Raw genomic sequence first — 17,400 nt, 5'->3', positions numbered from 1 at the left:
TGATTGCTTTTCAGTGAAATTGGAAGATAGGTCATCGCTGAGAGAAAGGAGGTGTTAGGGTTTGAGGAGATCGAGGGTATGAACTAGTTGTCCAGTGTAATGGGGGAGTTGTCTTAGCTCAAGCTGCTGTCACAAAATGTCACAGACTGGGTGGCTTACACAACAGACTGATTACTTACAGTTCTGGAAGAACTGGGAAGTCCAAGATCCGAGGACCAGCATGGTCAGTGTCTTGGTGAGGGCTTTTCCTGGCTCTCAGGTGGTGGCCTTTTCACTGCGTCCCCACAGGGAGGCGAGAGAATGAGCAAGTTCTAAAATTAATCCTGCAAGGCCTCACCTAAACCTCATTATCTCCCACAAACTCCCATCTCCCAATATAATCACACTGGAGGTGAGGGCTTCAACCTGTTTTGGGGGGACACAAACATGCCGTGCTTACCAGAGAGACTGCACATGCATAGTAGCAGACAGTTGGGTTTTATCAGAATTGGGGTTTTCCAGGCGATCATGATGAGGGGAAGGGAGAAGAGAATGCTCTATGATGACGGACCAGGGAGGGAAGTCAGGACACTAAAGGGTGAAGACAAGGGCCAACATGGCTTAGTGGGATGGAGGAATCTTAGAGCTCAGGATACTGGAGGGTGTGACCTTCAGAAATAGGCAGTGCTTGAAGTTGAAAATGTGAAGAGATTGCACAGGTAGTGACAGATCTGAGGTATGACTGCAGTTGGAGACTGAGGTAGAATGAAGGACAAAATCACTAGACGGGAGTTTGAAGTAATATAAGGCATTAGTGTGGTTACTTTGACAAATGGGGGGGATCTTGTTTCCATGTGTCATTGCTTGAAGCTAAAGAGAAGGGGTGGGGGACAATCAAAGAACCTATACAGTACAATTCCAAAATCACATGTCCATACCATAAGCATTCTCATAACTGGTCTGTCTTCTTCATGTTCTATATTAACATTGATTTTCCAATTGCAATAGTTACTGGTTCTGCAGAGTTGAATACATTCCCGGATGATCCAGAATTTGCTGATCTTATATTGAAAGCAGAGCAAGCTATAGAATTTGGAGTTTTGCCAGAAAGAATATCTCAAGGTTCAAGTGGAAGTTACTTTGTGAAGGATCCCAAGAGGGTGAGAATTTCAGATCTATATATAACAGAAGATTTGGAAAACACTAATTTAAATGTGAAGTCATTGTGAGTTTCTGGAAATATTTTCCTAATCTGATTGTGCCCTGTTTTCAGAAATAAAGGCTGGTGTGTTCTTTGTTTTTTTTATTTTTTATTTTTTTTAAACTAAAGCACTATACTATTTAGAAGTAGAGCTATTCATTTTAAGTTAGCATTTTCTATTATTTTAATATTTGGTTGTCAGCTTTTATTGGGTACTTACTTTCAGCCATAGGTTTGTTGACTTTATATTCATAAGTCCTTACCTTACAGACGTCTATAACCATATGAGCCAAGCAGAGTAGACTTTTAAACTTTCAATACATGTTTAATGTCATTTTGCCCCAGTAATATTTTTTTTCCAGAATTATACCAGAGAAGGAGCCCAGGCTGTCTGATGCTGAAGGCACTGAAATGTAACAGAGTGAACCAAAGTATAATTCTTGAACAGAAAAGAGAAGCCATGTGAGGCTTCGTACTGATTAGACTAGAATTTTTCAGGAATTTTTGTTAGTATTTCTGAAAGCTTTCTGGAGGATATATAGCCAGCAGTTCTTTTTTAAGAGGAAGAAAGATTATAATTTCATCCAAATTTTTTGCAAAAACTGAAGTTCTTTTTTGAAACATAGTCTTTTTTGAGATTTAAATGCATATGTATATGTAGGTAATTTCAAACTCTCACTCTCTTATGAGCTTGATTTCTTAATTTGTTCTTGTTAACTTTTTACTGGTGACTGCAACTATTGCATTGTCAGGTAACTATATACTTAAAAATTATAAGACTATTATTTCTTGTGTAGGGATAATTCAGCCTCTAAATTTAATATGAGTATATTTTATCAGGCTAGTAATAAAAGATTATAGATGTCTAGACATCCAACTTTTTCTTTGAGAGGAGAGCATTTAAAGTTGATTTGTAAAACGGTAAGTGGAAAAAGATTAGGGTAGGAGAATGTGAGACATAGATGCTCACTGTGTCCTTACCCTTTGTATTTAAAGACTTGGCTTTTTGTTCCTGGACTTAATAGCCCCTTTTGCAAATGCCTCTGTGTAGCAGCTGCAGCTCTGAGTACTTGAGTTACAACCCTAACCAAGTCCTGTGCTTTTAGAAGGTACATCTAGTGGGGAAAGTAGATGATAAACAAACATATGATTTTTATGTTTAATAGATAATGAAAATAACACTGTCCTAGAACAGTGGTTTTCAAAAATTTTCAGATCAGTGGAAGCCCCATAATCCAAAATAGGGGGCATCAGAGTGAATCTGGTTCCCTGGCAGGGGTCTTGAAGCCTGTGCTCACCTCCCCTCTCGCCTTGCCCAGGGTTTCTCAATGCACCATGTGAAAACTGCTAGCTCAAAGAATTATTGGTCTTAGATATTTGAGTGCAAATGAATGTAAAAATGTTTACATTTTAATATTTAAGGGTTTTGTCCCAATCTGCAGTGAGAAGAAGTAGAGAAAGATTTATCAGGATGCAATTTATGAATTATTACTACTCTATATTAAAAGTCTAATAAAATCTGTTTGTTTTTTTAATACAGACTAGTATTGGTGTGTTTAAACCCAAATCAGAAGAGCCTTATGGTCAACTGAATCCTAAATGGACTAAATATGTCCATAAGGTCTGCTGCCCTTGCTGCTTCGGCAGAGGCTGCCTGCTTCCCAACCAGGGGTACCTCTCTGAAGCCGGTGCCTTCCTCGTGGATGAAAAGCTTCAGCTGGGCGTTGTACCAAAAACAAGGGTAAAGGAGAGACTGTTTTCAGTTATGTGCTTCTCACTTGCCGCCGCCTTCTCTCTGAGCACCTTAGGAACATTTCTAATGACAGCTTAAGTTTGAGCCCCTTTTTCTGGTAATCCAGAGTCATGAGTGGTCCAGTTTAGATCCCCAGGTAGCCAAGGGAGTAGAAACGCTCCTTTAGAAAGTACATCAGGAAGCCTCCCTGGTGGCGCAAAGGGTTAAGCACAGCACTGTGAAGCTATCCTCAGCCTCTGCAGCACGAGTTTGATCCCTGGCCGGCCAGGGAGCTACCCACATGGTGCAGCAGACCTCTCCTGACTTGCCCACTGCTCCCCTCAGCAGTGTATTTCAGTCAGTCTGCCTGTTCTGTTCCCTGCTCTGTCTCTGGTGAATCCTCTCACCCTCCACACCTCTGGCCTATACCCCAGCTCTTGTATGCATAAATAAATAAATCTTTTTTTAAAAAAAAAGTACTTCAGGGATCTACAACTGCTGAGTAGAGGTAACTCCATGCTCAAAGGCTGCTATTGTTTTCTTTTTGGCTTTTATAAATTTTTACTTGATGATGTCCTCAAGATAGTCTTTCCCAATTCTGCACTTCAGGGCTATCATGTTTTTCTCCCACCGGCAAATTTTAGGCTGCCTCTCTCAGAAAGGAACAGGTGGCATTTCTCTGGCTAGGCAACATCCCTCAGCCTTTCCACTTTAGATTCCCTGGGGTGTAATGTAGTGTCGGGTCAAACTTGGCTAATTTATAACATTAGAGTTTTGCGGTGTTTGTGAAGAGAACGAGCATAACCCACATTGTAATAACCATTTTTCTAAACTGTTCTTAGGTGGTTTGGCTGGTCAGTGAGACATTTAACTACAGTGCAATTGACCGTGCAAAATCAAGAGGCAAAAAATATGCTTTACAGAAAGTGCCAAAAGTAGGTAGAAAATTTCACCGGATAGGACTCCCTCCTAAGGTAAGTTGCTCTGATCAGCCTTATTTGAGCAATGATCAAGTGTTGTGCTGGGGGCCCTGGATGTAACAGTGAAGAAAATAGCATGTTCCTCTTGAAGGAGGTCAGAGGACACAAGCAGTCCCGATGCGGTGTGATAAAGCTGTTTGGGGGATTTAAGTTCAGGGAACCTGCCTGGGTTTGAAGGGCGAGTGGGTGTGGCCCGGGAGGAAAGCATGGATGGCTTTACAAAGCAAAGGCTACAAGCACAGGTCTAGAATCAGACCAAGGTTTCACACCCAGCCTCTCCACCACTTTACCTCTGCCACTTTGGGCCAGTTCCCTACTCGCCAAGCCTCAGTTTTGTATGACATGGGGAGGGCAGAAACTCCCTGTTAGGGTTATTGTGAAGATGAAACAAAGCTGTTGACCTTAAGTACCTGACACAGGAGCTGTCACATGGTAAAGGCTCAGTAAAGGTTTGCTGTTCACGCACTACATTTTAGATTTTGTTTTTTCTTGACACTTTCAAATAAACTCAAGGCATGCTTAGAACTAAACAAGGGTGGGAAGGGTTAATGGGAGGGCATCCTAGAAAAAGCTTGAGGTTTTTCTTTTTCTTTTTTGACCCCTGTGGCTTTGTTGTTTTGTTGCTATAATGCATGTTTCTTGATAAAGGAATTTGAGTAGAAATTCATGGTTTACTTTTTCTTTTTTTTTAATTGTACTCCAAGTAAGTAGAAAGCTTGGAAAGTTTTACAAGGCCTATGCTTTTTGTGTATGCCGACAGGAGTGTGACTATAAGAAGGATGCTATCTACATAATCTGACTGACTGTTCAGTCTTAATTATAAGTGCTCTAGGGAAAACCTTTAGGAGGTTGTTAAAATTTCAGGGCAACAGCAACGTAAAGTATTAGGATAAGAAATAGATTCATTTGTGGTGATTGCTTATCAGGGCGAGTAGGTTAGCTGTTACTGTGTCATGAACTGCTCAGTTTTGTATTTCTGTCTTTTATAAATTGTTTAATGTTAACAAATGGTCATATGAGTGATGGAAAAACCTTTTTCAATGGACTTATCTTCAAGGAAAGGGCTTTTAAAATATTACTATAGAAGAGAGAACTAATTGATTAAAATTAGTTTAAAATTCATGACAGCATCTCTCATCTACATGGACAAAATGTGGGTCTTTTTTTAACAAAATTATTTTCTGTTGTAAAAATAAATCTCCAAGTATTTCTTCAGTAAGGTAAAACTGAATTGTTATAAAATAACCAGGAGAGGTGTAAAATTTGGTCTTTGTAATTAAATTTTTAAATGAATATTTTTAGCAAATAGCATTCTTGTTGAGAATATCACCTTGGGAGCACATGTATATTTCTTTTTTAATTATCCTAAAATAGCTTCTATACTCTTTGAAGGCCTAGAATTGAACATTTTTTATTTGCTCTGTATTCTTTATTGTAATTACTTTAAATTAGTATATAAATTGTTTTCTTGATAAATGTGACTTATCTAAATTAGTTTTAACTGCTTTTTTTCTTATCCTTTTTTTGTTCTTACTCGTTTTTCCTTAACATTTTATGATGATTTTGCTGAGAAATTAATCCCTTTTTTCTAACTGTGGGTCTTAAAATTGTAGATTGGTTCCTTTCAGTTATTCGTTGAAGGTTACAAGGAGGCTGAATACTGGCTTAGGAAATTTGAAGCTGACCCTTTGCCTGAGAATATTAGAAAACAATTTCAGTCACAGTTTGAAAGATTGGTTGTTTTGGATTACATCATCAGAAATACAGGTATTAAGTGCTGTCATTTCTTCACTCAAGTCTTGTTAGCTTTCACACTGTATTCAACTCCTGTTATCCAAACCAAAGACCTAACATTTTGAGCCAGAGGTCATGAGGTCTCTTCTTGCCGACTCTGACTCTTAGCTGTAGGACAAAGCCAACTATTAGACATGCTATCTGCATAACATGAGTTGTTAGAGCTGATAGTGTGTCTTATTTTAGATGCTTACTTTCACATTAAATAACTGTTATAGAGTGTATAGAATACATTAGTCTCCAAATTTTTTCTGTATTGGAAGGGAGCAATGCTGTAGATCATCCAAAATGGTGTGTCCAAATGTGTTCCTGAACTGTCAGCATCACTATTAGGTAGGGTTGAGTTACAGGTGCTTCTTCTGGAGCACACCTCAACCCTGCTGAAGCAGAAACTCTACACCTGGGCAGGTTTTAGTAAGTCTTCCAGGTAGTTCTGAGGCACTTTGAAGTTTGAAAATCACTAACTCAAAATGTTTTCTCATTGGTATTCACTTCTGATACACTTTTCTAGATTTATTTCATTAACCTGACATTAGGTTAATGTTAAGATGTATGTGGAATCTAGGTACTTTTCTGGATAGGTGAGAGCCTACCCAGAAATTTGCCAGGTAACCTAAGGTGAAGGGGAGTTATCCTTGATTATCATAACCTTTAATTGTGCTTGACTATAAGAATACCCCTCACAGAGTTGTTATTAGGATTAAATGAATTAATACACGTTAAGCACTTACAACAGTGTGTGGCACAGAGTAAATACCCAGTACGACTTAACATTTGTAAGTATTTTTTAGTTTTGTATATGTTAAACTGGAGTCTCTGCTATGTAAACATTTGCCACATATATCCCATGAAGTTCTCAAATATCAAGAGGTAACTAGATTTTCCCCCCTGACATTAAGTTATGGTAGCATAAAAAATGAAGTAACAGCTTTGTTTTGTTTTGGTTTGAAAGACAGGGGAAATGATAATTGGTTAATCAAATATGAAAAGCAGAAACATGAAAAGAACCATAAGGTAAGGAAATTTTAAAATAATATATACATACACACACATACACGCACTATCAATTTCTGTAAAAGATTCCTTGAAGTTATTCGTTGTCATTTCTTTATTTCCTTCCCCTAGTTCCTTAGTTTTTGCCTCCTTTTTCTGTTTTTCTTTTCTTTTCCAGTTTACATTACATTTTTTCTACTTCTACTCTTTAAAAATCCCTACAGCTTTATTTTTGATGTCATATTAGGATAAAAAAATGCTACCAGCTCAGTGCTTTTTTAGGGCCTGGGAAATTTGTTGCAGAACCACCAGATTTATTATACTCTATGTAATTAATACTTGTGGTATTTTGGTCAACATGTTATATTTGCTCACTTCTTTCTGAGTCTTATGACTCAGTTTTAAATAACAGAACATTACATAATAAAGTAGAACATGTGTTTTACCTGCAAATCATACTCAGTGAACTTTAGGGAAAAAAAATTACCTCTGCAACTAGTAAGAAGCTGGTTTTAACATATGTAAGAGACTGCATAGACCTTAACAGTATTAGGATGGCAGATTTTAGATTCATTTCTATCAACTTTGACTTCTTAAGTTCAGATGTTAGGTATATACATGAGAAATATTTAAGAATAGTTTACTAGTTTAAAACAGTCTATCCAGGGCCTTCCTGGTGGCGCAAGTGGTTAAGATGCAACCTATGAAGCTATCCACAGCCACTGCAGCCCGAGTTCGATACTTGGTGGCCAGGGAGCAACCCACTTGGCACAGCAGACCTCTCCTGACTCCCCCGCTGCTCCCCTCAGCAGTGTATTTTAGTCAATCCGCCTGTTCTGTCTCTGGTGAATCCGCTCACCCCCCTGCACCTCTGGCCTGTACCCCAGTTCTTGTATGCATAAATAAATAAAACTTTAAAAATAAAAAATAAAACAGTCTGTCCATATGAGAAAGTTTTAACTGAAAAATTGTGTGCTTCAGTACTTATAAGCTTTGTGTTGTCATCTAGAGCATCACTTGAAAATCAATGGTACTTTTAGTGTTGATCAAAGAAATTTAAAACTACTATTCATAGGATTGACAATAAAAAAGAATAAATTTGATACATGCAATAACGTGGAAGAATCTCAAAATTTGGCTGAGTGAAAGCAGCTATACACAAAGAGAACACGCTGTCAGATTTCATTTTTATGAACTATAGAAAGTGCAAGCTGACCCCTAGTGCTAGACTCACACTCTGGTTGCCCGGGCTGGAGTAATGGAGGGATGGACTGCAAAGGGAGACAGGAAACGTGGGCGAAAGTTTCCCTTCTGTCGCTGCTTACCATACTGTGTGCTTTAGTAGGAGAGGCTTTCCATGTGTAAATTACACCATGGCAAACTGCAATAGATTGAAATAAAATGAAATGACAGCTATTGTCAAAATGGGTTTAAAATATACACATAAGTATAAATATTTATAATGGTTCCTCGATATACATTGCTATTATATACTAAGCCATGAGATTTTACTGAAAACTACATTTAGTTTTTCATGCATTTCTATTGAGGTAAGATAGTTGAACCTAAAAGAAAGAAACCTGCCATTTAGCACATGGCCCTTCACACTGATACTTTTAATTTAAAAAATATCTTTTTCAACTTTTGTTATTTTATCTGGGTCACTTATTAATAGCAACCTCTATCTTTAAGTAACAGCCAGGAGCTCTTTGCTATGAAAACCCACCTGCCCTAAGACTGTAGAAGTTTCTGCTCCAGAAGAGTGTAGAAGTTAGGAATGGCCCACATTGTATAATCAGGAGTATCTTGAAATTCCTTCTGCTAGACTATATAGTATTTAAGTGTGAGCTCTGGGAAGTTTTATTTAGAAATATTTGAACCAATTGTTTTATGGGCCCCTGGCAGAGAGTTTTGTGTGTTTTGTTTTTTTTTTTTTTTAAGATTTATTTATTTTTATACAAGAACCTGGGTACAGGCCAGATGCACAGGAGAGTGAGAGGATTCACCCAAGACAGAGCTGGGAACAGAACAGGCAGACAGACCGAAATACACTGATGAGGGGAGCAGCGGGCGAGACAGGAGAGGTCACCCCACCTTGTGGGTATCTCTGCAGCAGGCGGGGATTGAACCGGCACTGCAGAGGCTGCGGACAGCTTCATAGCGCTGCGCTCAACCGCCTGCGCCACCAGGGAGGCCCCTGGCAGAGAGTTTTAATAAAGTAACTTTGTTAAGTTTTATCATAAAAATATCAAGTTTTACAAATACACATTTAAGCAGTGCCTCTAGCAGGTTCCCCAGTAATGTCATTGTGTTCAATGTTATTTCACTGTAACATTTCATTATAACTGTGGGGGCCGCTCTCTGTGTAGGTTTTGCACATTCTCCCCAAATCTCTGTGGGTTTTCTCTAGGGATTCTGGTTTCTTCTCTGACCACAAGAGACCCTGAGCTGGAATAAGCAGGTTTAAAAATGAATGAGTGAAAATATACAAATTACTGTTTAATATTACAAGTGTTTGAGTCTTTATGTAGAAGTTTGGTGATATTTTTGTGACCAGAAATATGCCTTAGGAACATCGTTTGTTTGTTATACTAATTAGCCAATGGCAAATTAATCTTGTTAGAGTCGTTTAACTGAAGTTGTAGTTTTCAAGATCCTATCTCCATGATGTTAAGTGAGGACTTTCTGTGTCCAGACAATGCTTTTTGAAGTCCTAGTAACTCTAAACCCTCTTCCCCAAAGGAGAAAATGAAAGCATATTATATGCATTTAGAATATCAAAATTCTTTTTTAAAGTGATTAAGAAATTCTTACAGATTTTTACTTTTTAAGTCTCTTCCCTTCAAGGGTGAATTGGTACTTTCTGGCAATTTTTAATTATTGTAGTTTCTTCAGATAAAATGTCTTTAAAAATAATTACAGCAAAAATTTTTCCTTGGGAAATATTCATGTAAATTTTTTTAATCAACAGATCATTTTTTTCTTCCCTTTAGGAAAAATCCACTGATAAAGACCCACTTATTAAAATAGCTGCAATTGATAATGGTCTGGCATTTCCTTTTAAACATCCTGATGAGTGGAGAGCATGTGAGTATTTAGAACCTTCTATAGATTCTATAATTATCTCTTTTCCAGAGTAAGAAGGGAACAAATATATGGCTGCCAAAAGAGCAGAGGGAAAACTGAGTCAGGTATAACCCTTCATTACTGCCCTGTCCCAGATGCAAAGATGTGTGGGTGTCACGCATCATGTCTTGTATTGTTTGCTTAACTTTGGGTGACTATGTCTGCTCTTGCTTTTTTTTTTTTTTTTTTTTGGTTAGTGTTAGCCTTGTAAAATAAATTTGATAGCTTCCAATTTTCAAAATTGGATTATGATAATATTTTGGTAGAAGTTTGTTTTAATGTTATGGTTAATATCACTTGTAATATTTGGACCTGTTAGCAACTAGTGCTTTTAACTGCTTTCCCAGTCTTTTCTACAGGTAATGATCTGATTTTCTATATATTCTTGAGCCAGTTTCAGATATTTTTTATTTTGCTTAAGATTGTCCATGATCTCTTGAGGTGCATATTTATGGGACATTTTTTATAGAACTCTCTTATACTAAAAAAAAAAAAAAAAAAAATTTCTCTGTGTGTATTACGCATTTAGGGGTAAAATACAATGATGTCTCAAATAATTTGCCTTAAAATACATAAGGGAAGGAAAAAAAGGGATAGATGACATAAATTTGTAAAAATTTGGAAGCAGTTGATTTAGTGTATTCAGAGTGAGTTCATTGTACTAGATTTTTTTAATTTTGCTGTTTGAGATGTGTGTAATAAAATTGTAAAGATGATCCCTTATTGATGACTATGTCTCTTTCACATTCCTACTGCTTATTAGTGGCCTTTTTAAATCATCATTAAACTTCCCAAAGATTTGTCTGGTGTAGAGCATTGGCTTTTTATATTTCTCCAACTTTTTGCCTTTTCAAGTAACTGGCCGTTTTTCATCAGGTTTTCAGTTTGCTTTTCTCTTTCATATTTACTTTTGCCTATGATTTGTTTCTTCTATTGTATTCATCCTGTTTGACTTTCCTACATACTTTCCTCTAGGTATCTTTTTGGCTAAACCATAGATTGGAAAGGAGCTGCTATATCATTCTACTTATTCTGCTTTATATATTCATACTTACATGATTTTTTTTAATGGAGAAAAAAATTATATTTAGAATTAGCCAGCTGGATTCAGTTTAGATGATCTCAGTTTTGTGGGCAAGATCCAAAAAAGCATCGTAGTCAGGAGCCAGTCAAACATATGCCTCTTCTGCAGCAGGCCCCGTCCGGGTGCTGGTCCTAGCCTCAGTGTCAGAGCCTCTCCACAGCCTGTTTGACCTGGCGCTTGTTGGCCTTGATGTCCACCGCGGCTGACTCAGTGGTCAGGGGCACTTTGATGATGGCACAGGATCAAGTTTGTTTCCCCAGAGGTGGCCTTCCCAGGAGGTTTGGGGTGCCTTTGGAGCCACAGCGTCTTGGGCCTGCGGAAGGGGGTGATGCGTGGGCCTTTTTCTTGTGGCTGCGCATGCCTTTCAGCACTGCTTTCTGGGCCTTCAAAGCTTTTGCTGTGACTTCAGCGTTGGGAGGCACGGGTGCTTCCTTCTTTATTTTCATGCCATCTTCCTAAAAAGGGGCAGGCTTTTTTGACAGGAGTAATTTAGAAGTATTTTGTTTGATTTTAAAATTTCTAGGTCAGTTGAATCTTTTTGTTTTGGAAAACTGTCCGCTGTTGTTATTTCCCAGTTTTATGGATCTGTGATGTGGTGGTGTGAATTCTGTGTTTTGACATCTGATATTAATTCCTGTGTAATCTTCATAGGTACAATTTGAAGGACTGTATTTGAGAAGAATGTGTTTGGGCCCCACATTCTGTGTCTGTACTCGCGAAAGCTTATCAGTTCACCAAAGCGTATTTTTTTTTTTTAAGATTTATTTATGCATACAAGAGCTGGGTTACAGGCCAGAGGTACATGGGGTGAGAGGATTCTCCAGAGACAGAGTGGGGAGCAGAATAGGCAGACTGACTGAAATATACTGCTGAGGGGAGCAGCGGGCGAGTCAGGAGAGGTCTGCTGCATCATGTGGGTAGCTTCCTGGCCAGGGATCAAACTCATGCTGCAGCAGTCATGGACAGCTTCATAGGTTGTGTGTTAATCCCCTGTGCCACCAGGGAGGCCCCAAAGCATATTCTTGGCTTATTTTTTGACCTCTTGATCTATTCATTTTTGAAAGGAAGTTAAAGTTCACTGTGATTTTTGTCAGCTTCTTGCATTTCTACATTTTTGGCTTCATGTTTTGCAAGCATCCAGTCCAGTATTGTAACTTGCTGGCAACTTGTTCTTTTATCCATGTGAAACATATCCCACTGTAGCTCTTTCAATTTTTTTTTTTTAAATTTTGTCTGTTGTCGATGTGTTTGAACATTTCCTGTCTCTCAGGTTTTTTCTATTTACTGCAAACTCCATTTTTCTCCTTTCCTAGCTTGTGTGAACTGACTTGTGATGACTTTATTCTGTTTCTGCCCCACTGGTGGTTAGAATCTACAGATGGTACTAAGTGCTAAGTGGAAGGTGCCTGCAATACATCCTGACATTTTACCAACACTCTGTTGGGGAGTAAGAGTCTGGAACCCAAAAGAGGGTCTTGAGGAAATAGTTGTTCAAGGGCCCCCTTGGCAGTAGGAGCCGTGGCGGCATTTGCTGTCCCAGGAATAAACACCAGCGCCAGGACAGTTCAAGGCACATGAGTACATGTCAATATTTCACGAGTGAAGTAAATGAGAGCGTCTCAGAGGGAGATGAGAGAAAGCAGTGCTGCTTGCTCCAGAGTCAGTCAGTGACATGAGGACTGAGCTGGGCCTTGCAGAAGCCCTGGTGAGATCGGGGCTCAGCCGAGGGAGTTCACATGGTGATCGCAGCAGCTGAGAGACAGAGGTCAGAGGTGGAGGCAGGCCTGGAGCTTTACTTACTATGTAATTGGTCAGGAAAAGGAAGAAAGGAAATTGAACCTAACTTCGGGGAAATGGTGGGCTGAAGGAAAAGGTGTCTGTGGAATGGACGTGCACGTCACACAGTCTGGAAAGGGATAGATGAGAGGCATCAGGAATGACGGATTTCTTCTTCACAAATATTCTAAGCGGTAGGACCTCTCAAAGCTGGGGGTTCCATTGGATGTACCCACAGTAGTTCTAAGGGTGACCATACTATCTTGTGCCTTACACTTTCTTGCAAGACTCTGAATATGTGTCTCTGGAAGATTCCACTACTTTACAAATCTTTCTAGTTCTGGCACTATGTAGATTAGTGGTATACCTGGAAGTGAATTTGAGTTGCCCAGAGTCGTGGATCTTTTATTCCTTAAGGCCAATCATCCATTCGTGTACCAAAATTTTGGAGTCTTCTCTGAGAGAGAGAGAGAGAGAGAGAGACACGGAGTCAGTTCAAGATGGTTTGTGGCTGGAAGCAGAGATCTCAGCCATAGCATTTGACCCTGGACTGTGAAAAAATTGAAGTTATCTCTTTATTTTCAAACTGAGAAATCAGAGATTTGGAGATATTTTTTGATATAGTGCTATTTGAGATAGAATCATTATCAAAATTCTTACTATTTACTGTTTAACAGTAGAAAGTTTACTAGTTCAGGTAATACCTTACTGTGCTTTACCATCTGAATTACTCATCCAGACTTGGAATCCCATTAATTTAAATAGTAAAGGATGATTGTTCTCTGATAACTTCTTATTCCTGTCTTTATTTTATTTTAATTTTTTTTTGAGAACCAAGGAATTATAGAAAAGAACTAGGATAAATGTGGTTCTAAATAAACCATTTCCCCTGACTGATAAGAAGAATGGTTTTTCTGTTAGATCCATTTCACTGGGCTTGGCTTCCTCAAGCAAAAGTTCCTTTTTGTGAAGAAACAAGAAACTTGATTCTACCACTTATTTCTGACATGAACTTTGTGCAAGATTTATGTGAAGATCTTTATGAACTTTTTAAGGTAAATTAAATTTTGGTTTTAATTATTGCAGAAAGTGAAATAAATCTTAAAACAGCAGAGATTTTTATCAATAGAGCTAGTTTGCAATTTCCTTCTCCTGGTACTACCGCTTGCTGCAGAATCAGGGGTAACAATGGAATTTGCAGTTTTACTCAACGGGAGCATAAATCTGTGAAGTGACACTTGCTATGATGTGAAACTGATTAGACCTTGCCACTTTGTTTTCTTCAAAAGTTCAAGTTTTATAACATTATTCTGTAAATTATAGTAAATGTTTAGTTATTTAATGCTCTCCCAGAAAGCCTGAACTCACTGGCTGAAAAGTCATTTTAAATTCTTTCTGGGACAGGTATAATATTAATAGACTAGTGTGGTCATTCTAGAGGCCTAGGAAACTAAAGCAGGTAAAAACACTCTTCACATTTTTTTTTTAAACTATTTATTTATTTATTTATACAAGCTCTGGGTATAGTCAGAAGCGTGGGAGGATTCACCAGAGCCAGAGCAGGGAGCAGAACAGGCAGACTGATGAAGTACACTGCTGAGGGGAGTATGTGGGTCCCTCGCTGGCGGCTGAGGATTGAACTGGCGCTGCAGAGGCTGTGGGCAGCTTCCCAGCCCAGCGCTCAACCACTGTGTCACCATGTTTTTATGGGAAAGCTTTCTAATAACCTGATATGCAGACCTGAAGAGTTCATCATTTGTTTTCAGCTATCTGTTTCAAAGATCTTGATTTGGAGAATTATAATAATGTTATTTTCCTTTCTGTGATAGACTGACAAAGGATTTGACAAAGCCACTTTTGAAAGTCAGATGTCTGTGATGAGAGGTCAGGTAAGTTACCTTTTTGTGCTCTTGTTCAGTAAGAAAAAAAATCTCTTTGAAACAGTAGTGAACCTTTTTCCTCCCTTGTGACCCAAAGATGTCACTCTCAATACAGCCTTTTATGCTGAACGCAAACAGGTCAGATGATTTGAAGCGGGATTGATTTCAATTGTATCTTTTCCTCTGTTGTCTTATACATTAGATATTTTTGACCTTGTTGTATATTGGTTAGTTGGACAGTTTTCCCCTGCTGTGAAGTTTTGTCCTTATTTTGATTAACTATTTTCCTGAATGTTGCTGTATTTTCCCTCCTCAAATATACTTGCTTGGTGTTTCAATTCCTTGTTCTGTTGCCTGTTGATTATTTTCTCTATTTGGCCTTTGCTCCAGCTGTTAGTAAATAACCAGGTTGAGCGCTGATTGGAGCAAAGAAGTGCTAACCATATGTAAATCAGTCCTCTTACCTTTCCTCTCCTCTTTTAATCAGAGCTGCAAGGTGTTTGCAGTGCTGGTGTGGCCTGCAGGTAGGGCTACCCTGCGGGTGACCCCTGGTCCATCCTCTATTAACAGTGTTTATATTCCAAAAGGAGGGTTTGAAATGAAAATAAATTATTCTGTAAACATTGTCTTTTAGTGACCAACTAGTTAACTTTTTCTTCTTAAAATATACATTTACTTTAAAATAGCTACTTACTGTGTATTTGTAACAAAGAGCAATCTAGTATTTGCACTGATTATTATATAGCTTTAACAAATAAATAGATTTCAGTTAAGTACTCATTCACCAGGTATTTATTGAAGAGCCATTACCAGACAGTTGTTCTTGTCACTGAGATAAAGCAGTGAGCAAAGCCCCTTTTGCCCTCATCCTGGAGCTCTCGGTCAGAGGTCAGTGGCCCAGGTGTCAGTGAAAGAGGGAGGGTGGATAGCTCACACATCTCTGTGCTCGGTGGTGCGGATGTAGCGTTTTGCCGGAGCTGTGAGTTGACAACAGTAAGTGAAATGGCTGGAGAAGTAGGGTAGAGCCTAACACATGCAGTAAATTTGTTGTTGAATGAGTAGACAAGGCAGGTATTCAGCTAAAACCAGATTATTTAGACCAGGCTTTGTTTTATATGTCAAATGAATTATGGAGAGCCATTCATTTATTCAGTCTCTGACCCCACTGCTCCTGAGTGTGGGTGTATTCTAAAATATTTTAAAGTTACCTACTGGTAAGTTAGTTAATTATAATTTCATATGTATGTGTGAGTGTGAGTGTGTGAACATACATGCATCTATATAATATATACTTGTAGCAGTTACTCATCACAAGCTCTTGGGTGTAAATGGATAAAATAAAAACTGTAGCTGTGAATAAATGGTTATAATACTGTCCTCGAACTGAAGCCTTTTCCTCTTTTTTGAACTGGTGGCAATATCTCTTCTTTCCACAGATCTTAAATCTTACTCAGGCATTAAGGGATGGGAAGAGTCCTCTCCAGCTAGTTCAGATGCCTTGCGTGATCGTGGAGCGCAGTCAAAGCGGAAGCCAGGGTCGGATTGTCCACCTCAGCAATTCATTCACCCAGACTTTCCATTGCAGGAAGCCATTTTTTTCCTTCTGGTAGTAATTGTGACTTTAAGAGAAACAAACAAACTGTTTGGCATTTTTATGTTGTTCAGACATTACAGGGATGTTACTTTGTTGTTAAGAGTGCCAATTGTGAAACCCTCAAATAATTTAAGTCTTTAAAAGGTTCTATTTTAAATGTGAACAAAAGTTTACAGGTTTTTTTTTGGTCCAAATATTAATTATCTCTTTCAGGGAAGAAGTACTATATCTTCTATATTGTATTTTTGTAGAAAAAAAAATTGTATTTTATGTTGTTGATGTTTGTTTAAAAGTTGATTTCATGGTTTACACATTTTGAAATGACTGTAATTACTTTAGAATTCCAAGCAGAAAAATAAGGTATCTGTTGACTCTCAATAATTTTAATGTATTTTTTAAGTATTGAAAGAATGTTCATGTTATCTCTTCTTACATCATAAAAGGTCTTCAAGGGTAAAATTGCTCTTATAAACTTTTAAAAGAGTAATTAATAGAAAAACAGGTAATGTAAATTGTTGTTGCCTTAATTAAAAAAGCTGCTATTTTAGAACTTGAATAAGTGCCCCTAGAGTGACTATCTTCAGGGACCAGAAAATTCTATCTTTGCTAAGTAACAAAGACCATTTACTTTTTTGTACTTCAGAATATTTGGTCAATTATTTTTCTTATAGTAAGGGGGAAAATATCTAAAGACATCCCCTCTTTTTAAAAAATGGAGAAACTCAGTGGAGACTTGAGGGGACTACTGTGAAATTAAGGTTGAGCCCCAATCTCTTGAAGTTCCAAAATAGCATTTAAAATTCCTTTTTGTTTCTTTCATGGGCTCAATTATTTAATCTATTAGGACTTTAGAATATTAATCTTGTTCAATTGAGTACTACAGTTCATACTAAATTTCAGTGAAAAGTGTAAACCATACCTCCAAGTGTAAACTGGATTGTGTGTCCTAGGTCCTGGGACATAAGCTCTTAAAAATAATAGTAGTACTGTAGGCTACTTGAAATTACTGATATTATTTCATTAAGGTTGATTTCAGGATATCTCCCTCATTAAAGGGGAGCTTGACAATAATAATCATAAAATCACTTATAATTTATTTTGAATATCAGTAAGTCTAACTTCCAGGGAATTTGTAGCACTTTTAACTCACCAAGTGATTTAAATTGAAATGAGCCCAGGGCCTCCCTGGTGGCGCAAGGGGTTAAAATACAACCTATGAAACTATCTGCAGCCACTGTAGCACGAGTTCGATCCCTGGCTG

At 38.1% G+C, this 17,400-nt stretch overlaps 1 protein-coding gene across 1 annotated transcript; it reads left to right on the top strand.

The window, feature by feature from the left end:
- Positions 1–883: 883 nt before the first annotated feature.
- On the top strand, positions 884–16,155 carry PI4K2B (phosphatidylinositol 4-kinase type 2 beta; the record flags this gene model as incomplete). The annotated part of the gene is made up of 9 exons (XM_084232897.1): positions 884–1,139; positions 2,721–2,921; positions 3,755–3,886; positions 5,506–5,659; positions 6,639–6,700; positions 9,673–9,766; positions 13,587–13,720; positions 14,495–14,554; positions 15,982–16,155. The coding sequence occupies exons 1-9, from the start codon at positions 951–953 to the stop codon at positions 16,153–16,155; spliced, it is 1,200 nt and encodes a 399-aa protein (XP_084089023.1). The 5' UTR covers positions 884–950.
- Positions 16,156–17,400: the final 1,245 nt, after the last annotated feature.

This window comes from Talpa europaea (genome assembly GCF_964194135.1).
Source record: "Talpa europaea genome assembly, chromosome: 5".
Lineage (NCBI taxonomy): Eukaryota > Metazoa > Chordata > Mammalia > Eulipotyphla > Talpidae > Talpa > Talpa europaea.
This window is presented reverse-complemented; position numbering and strand designations above follow the sequence as displayed.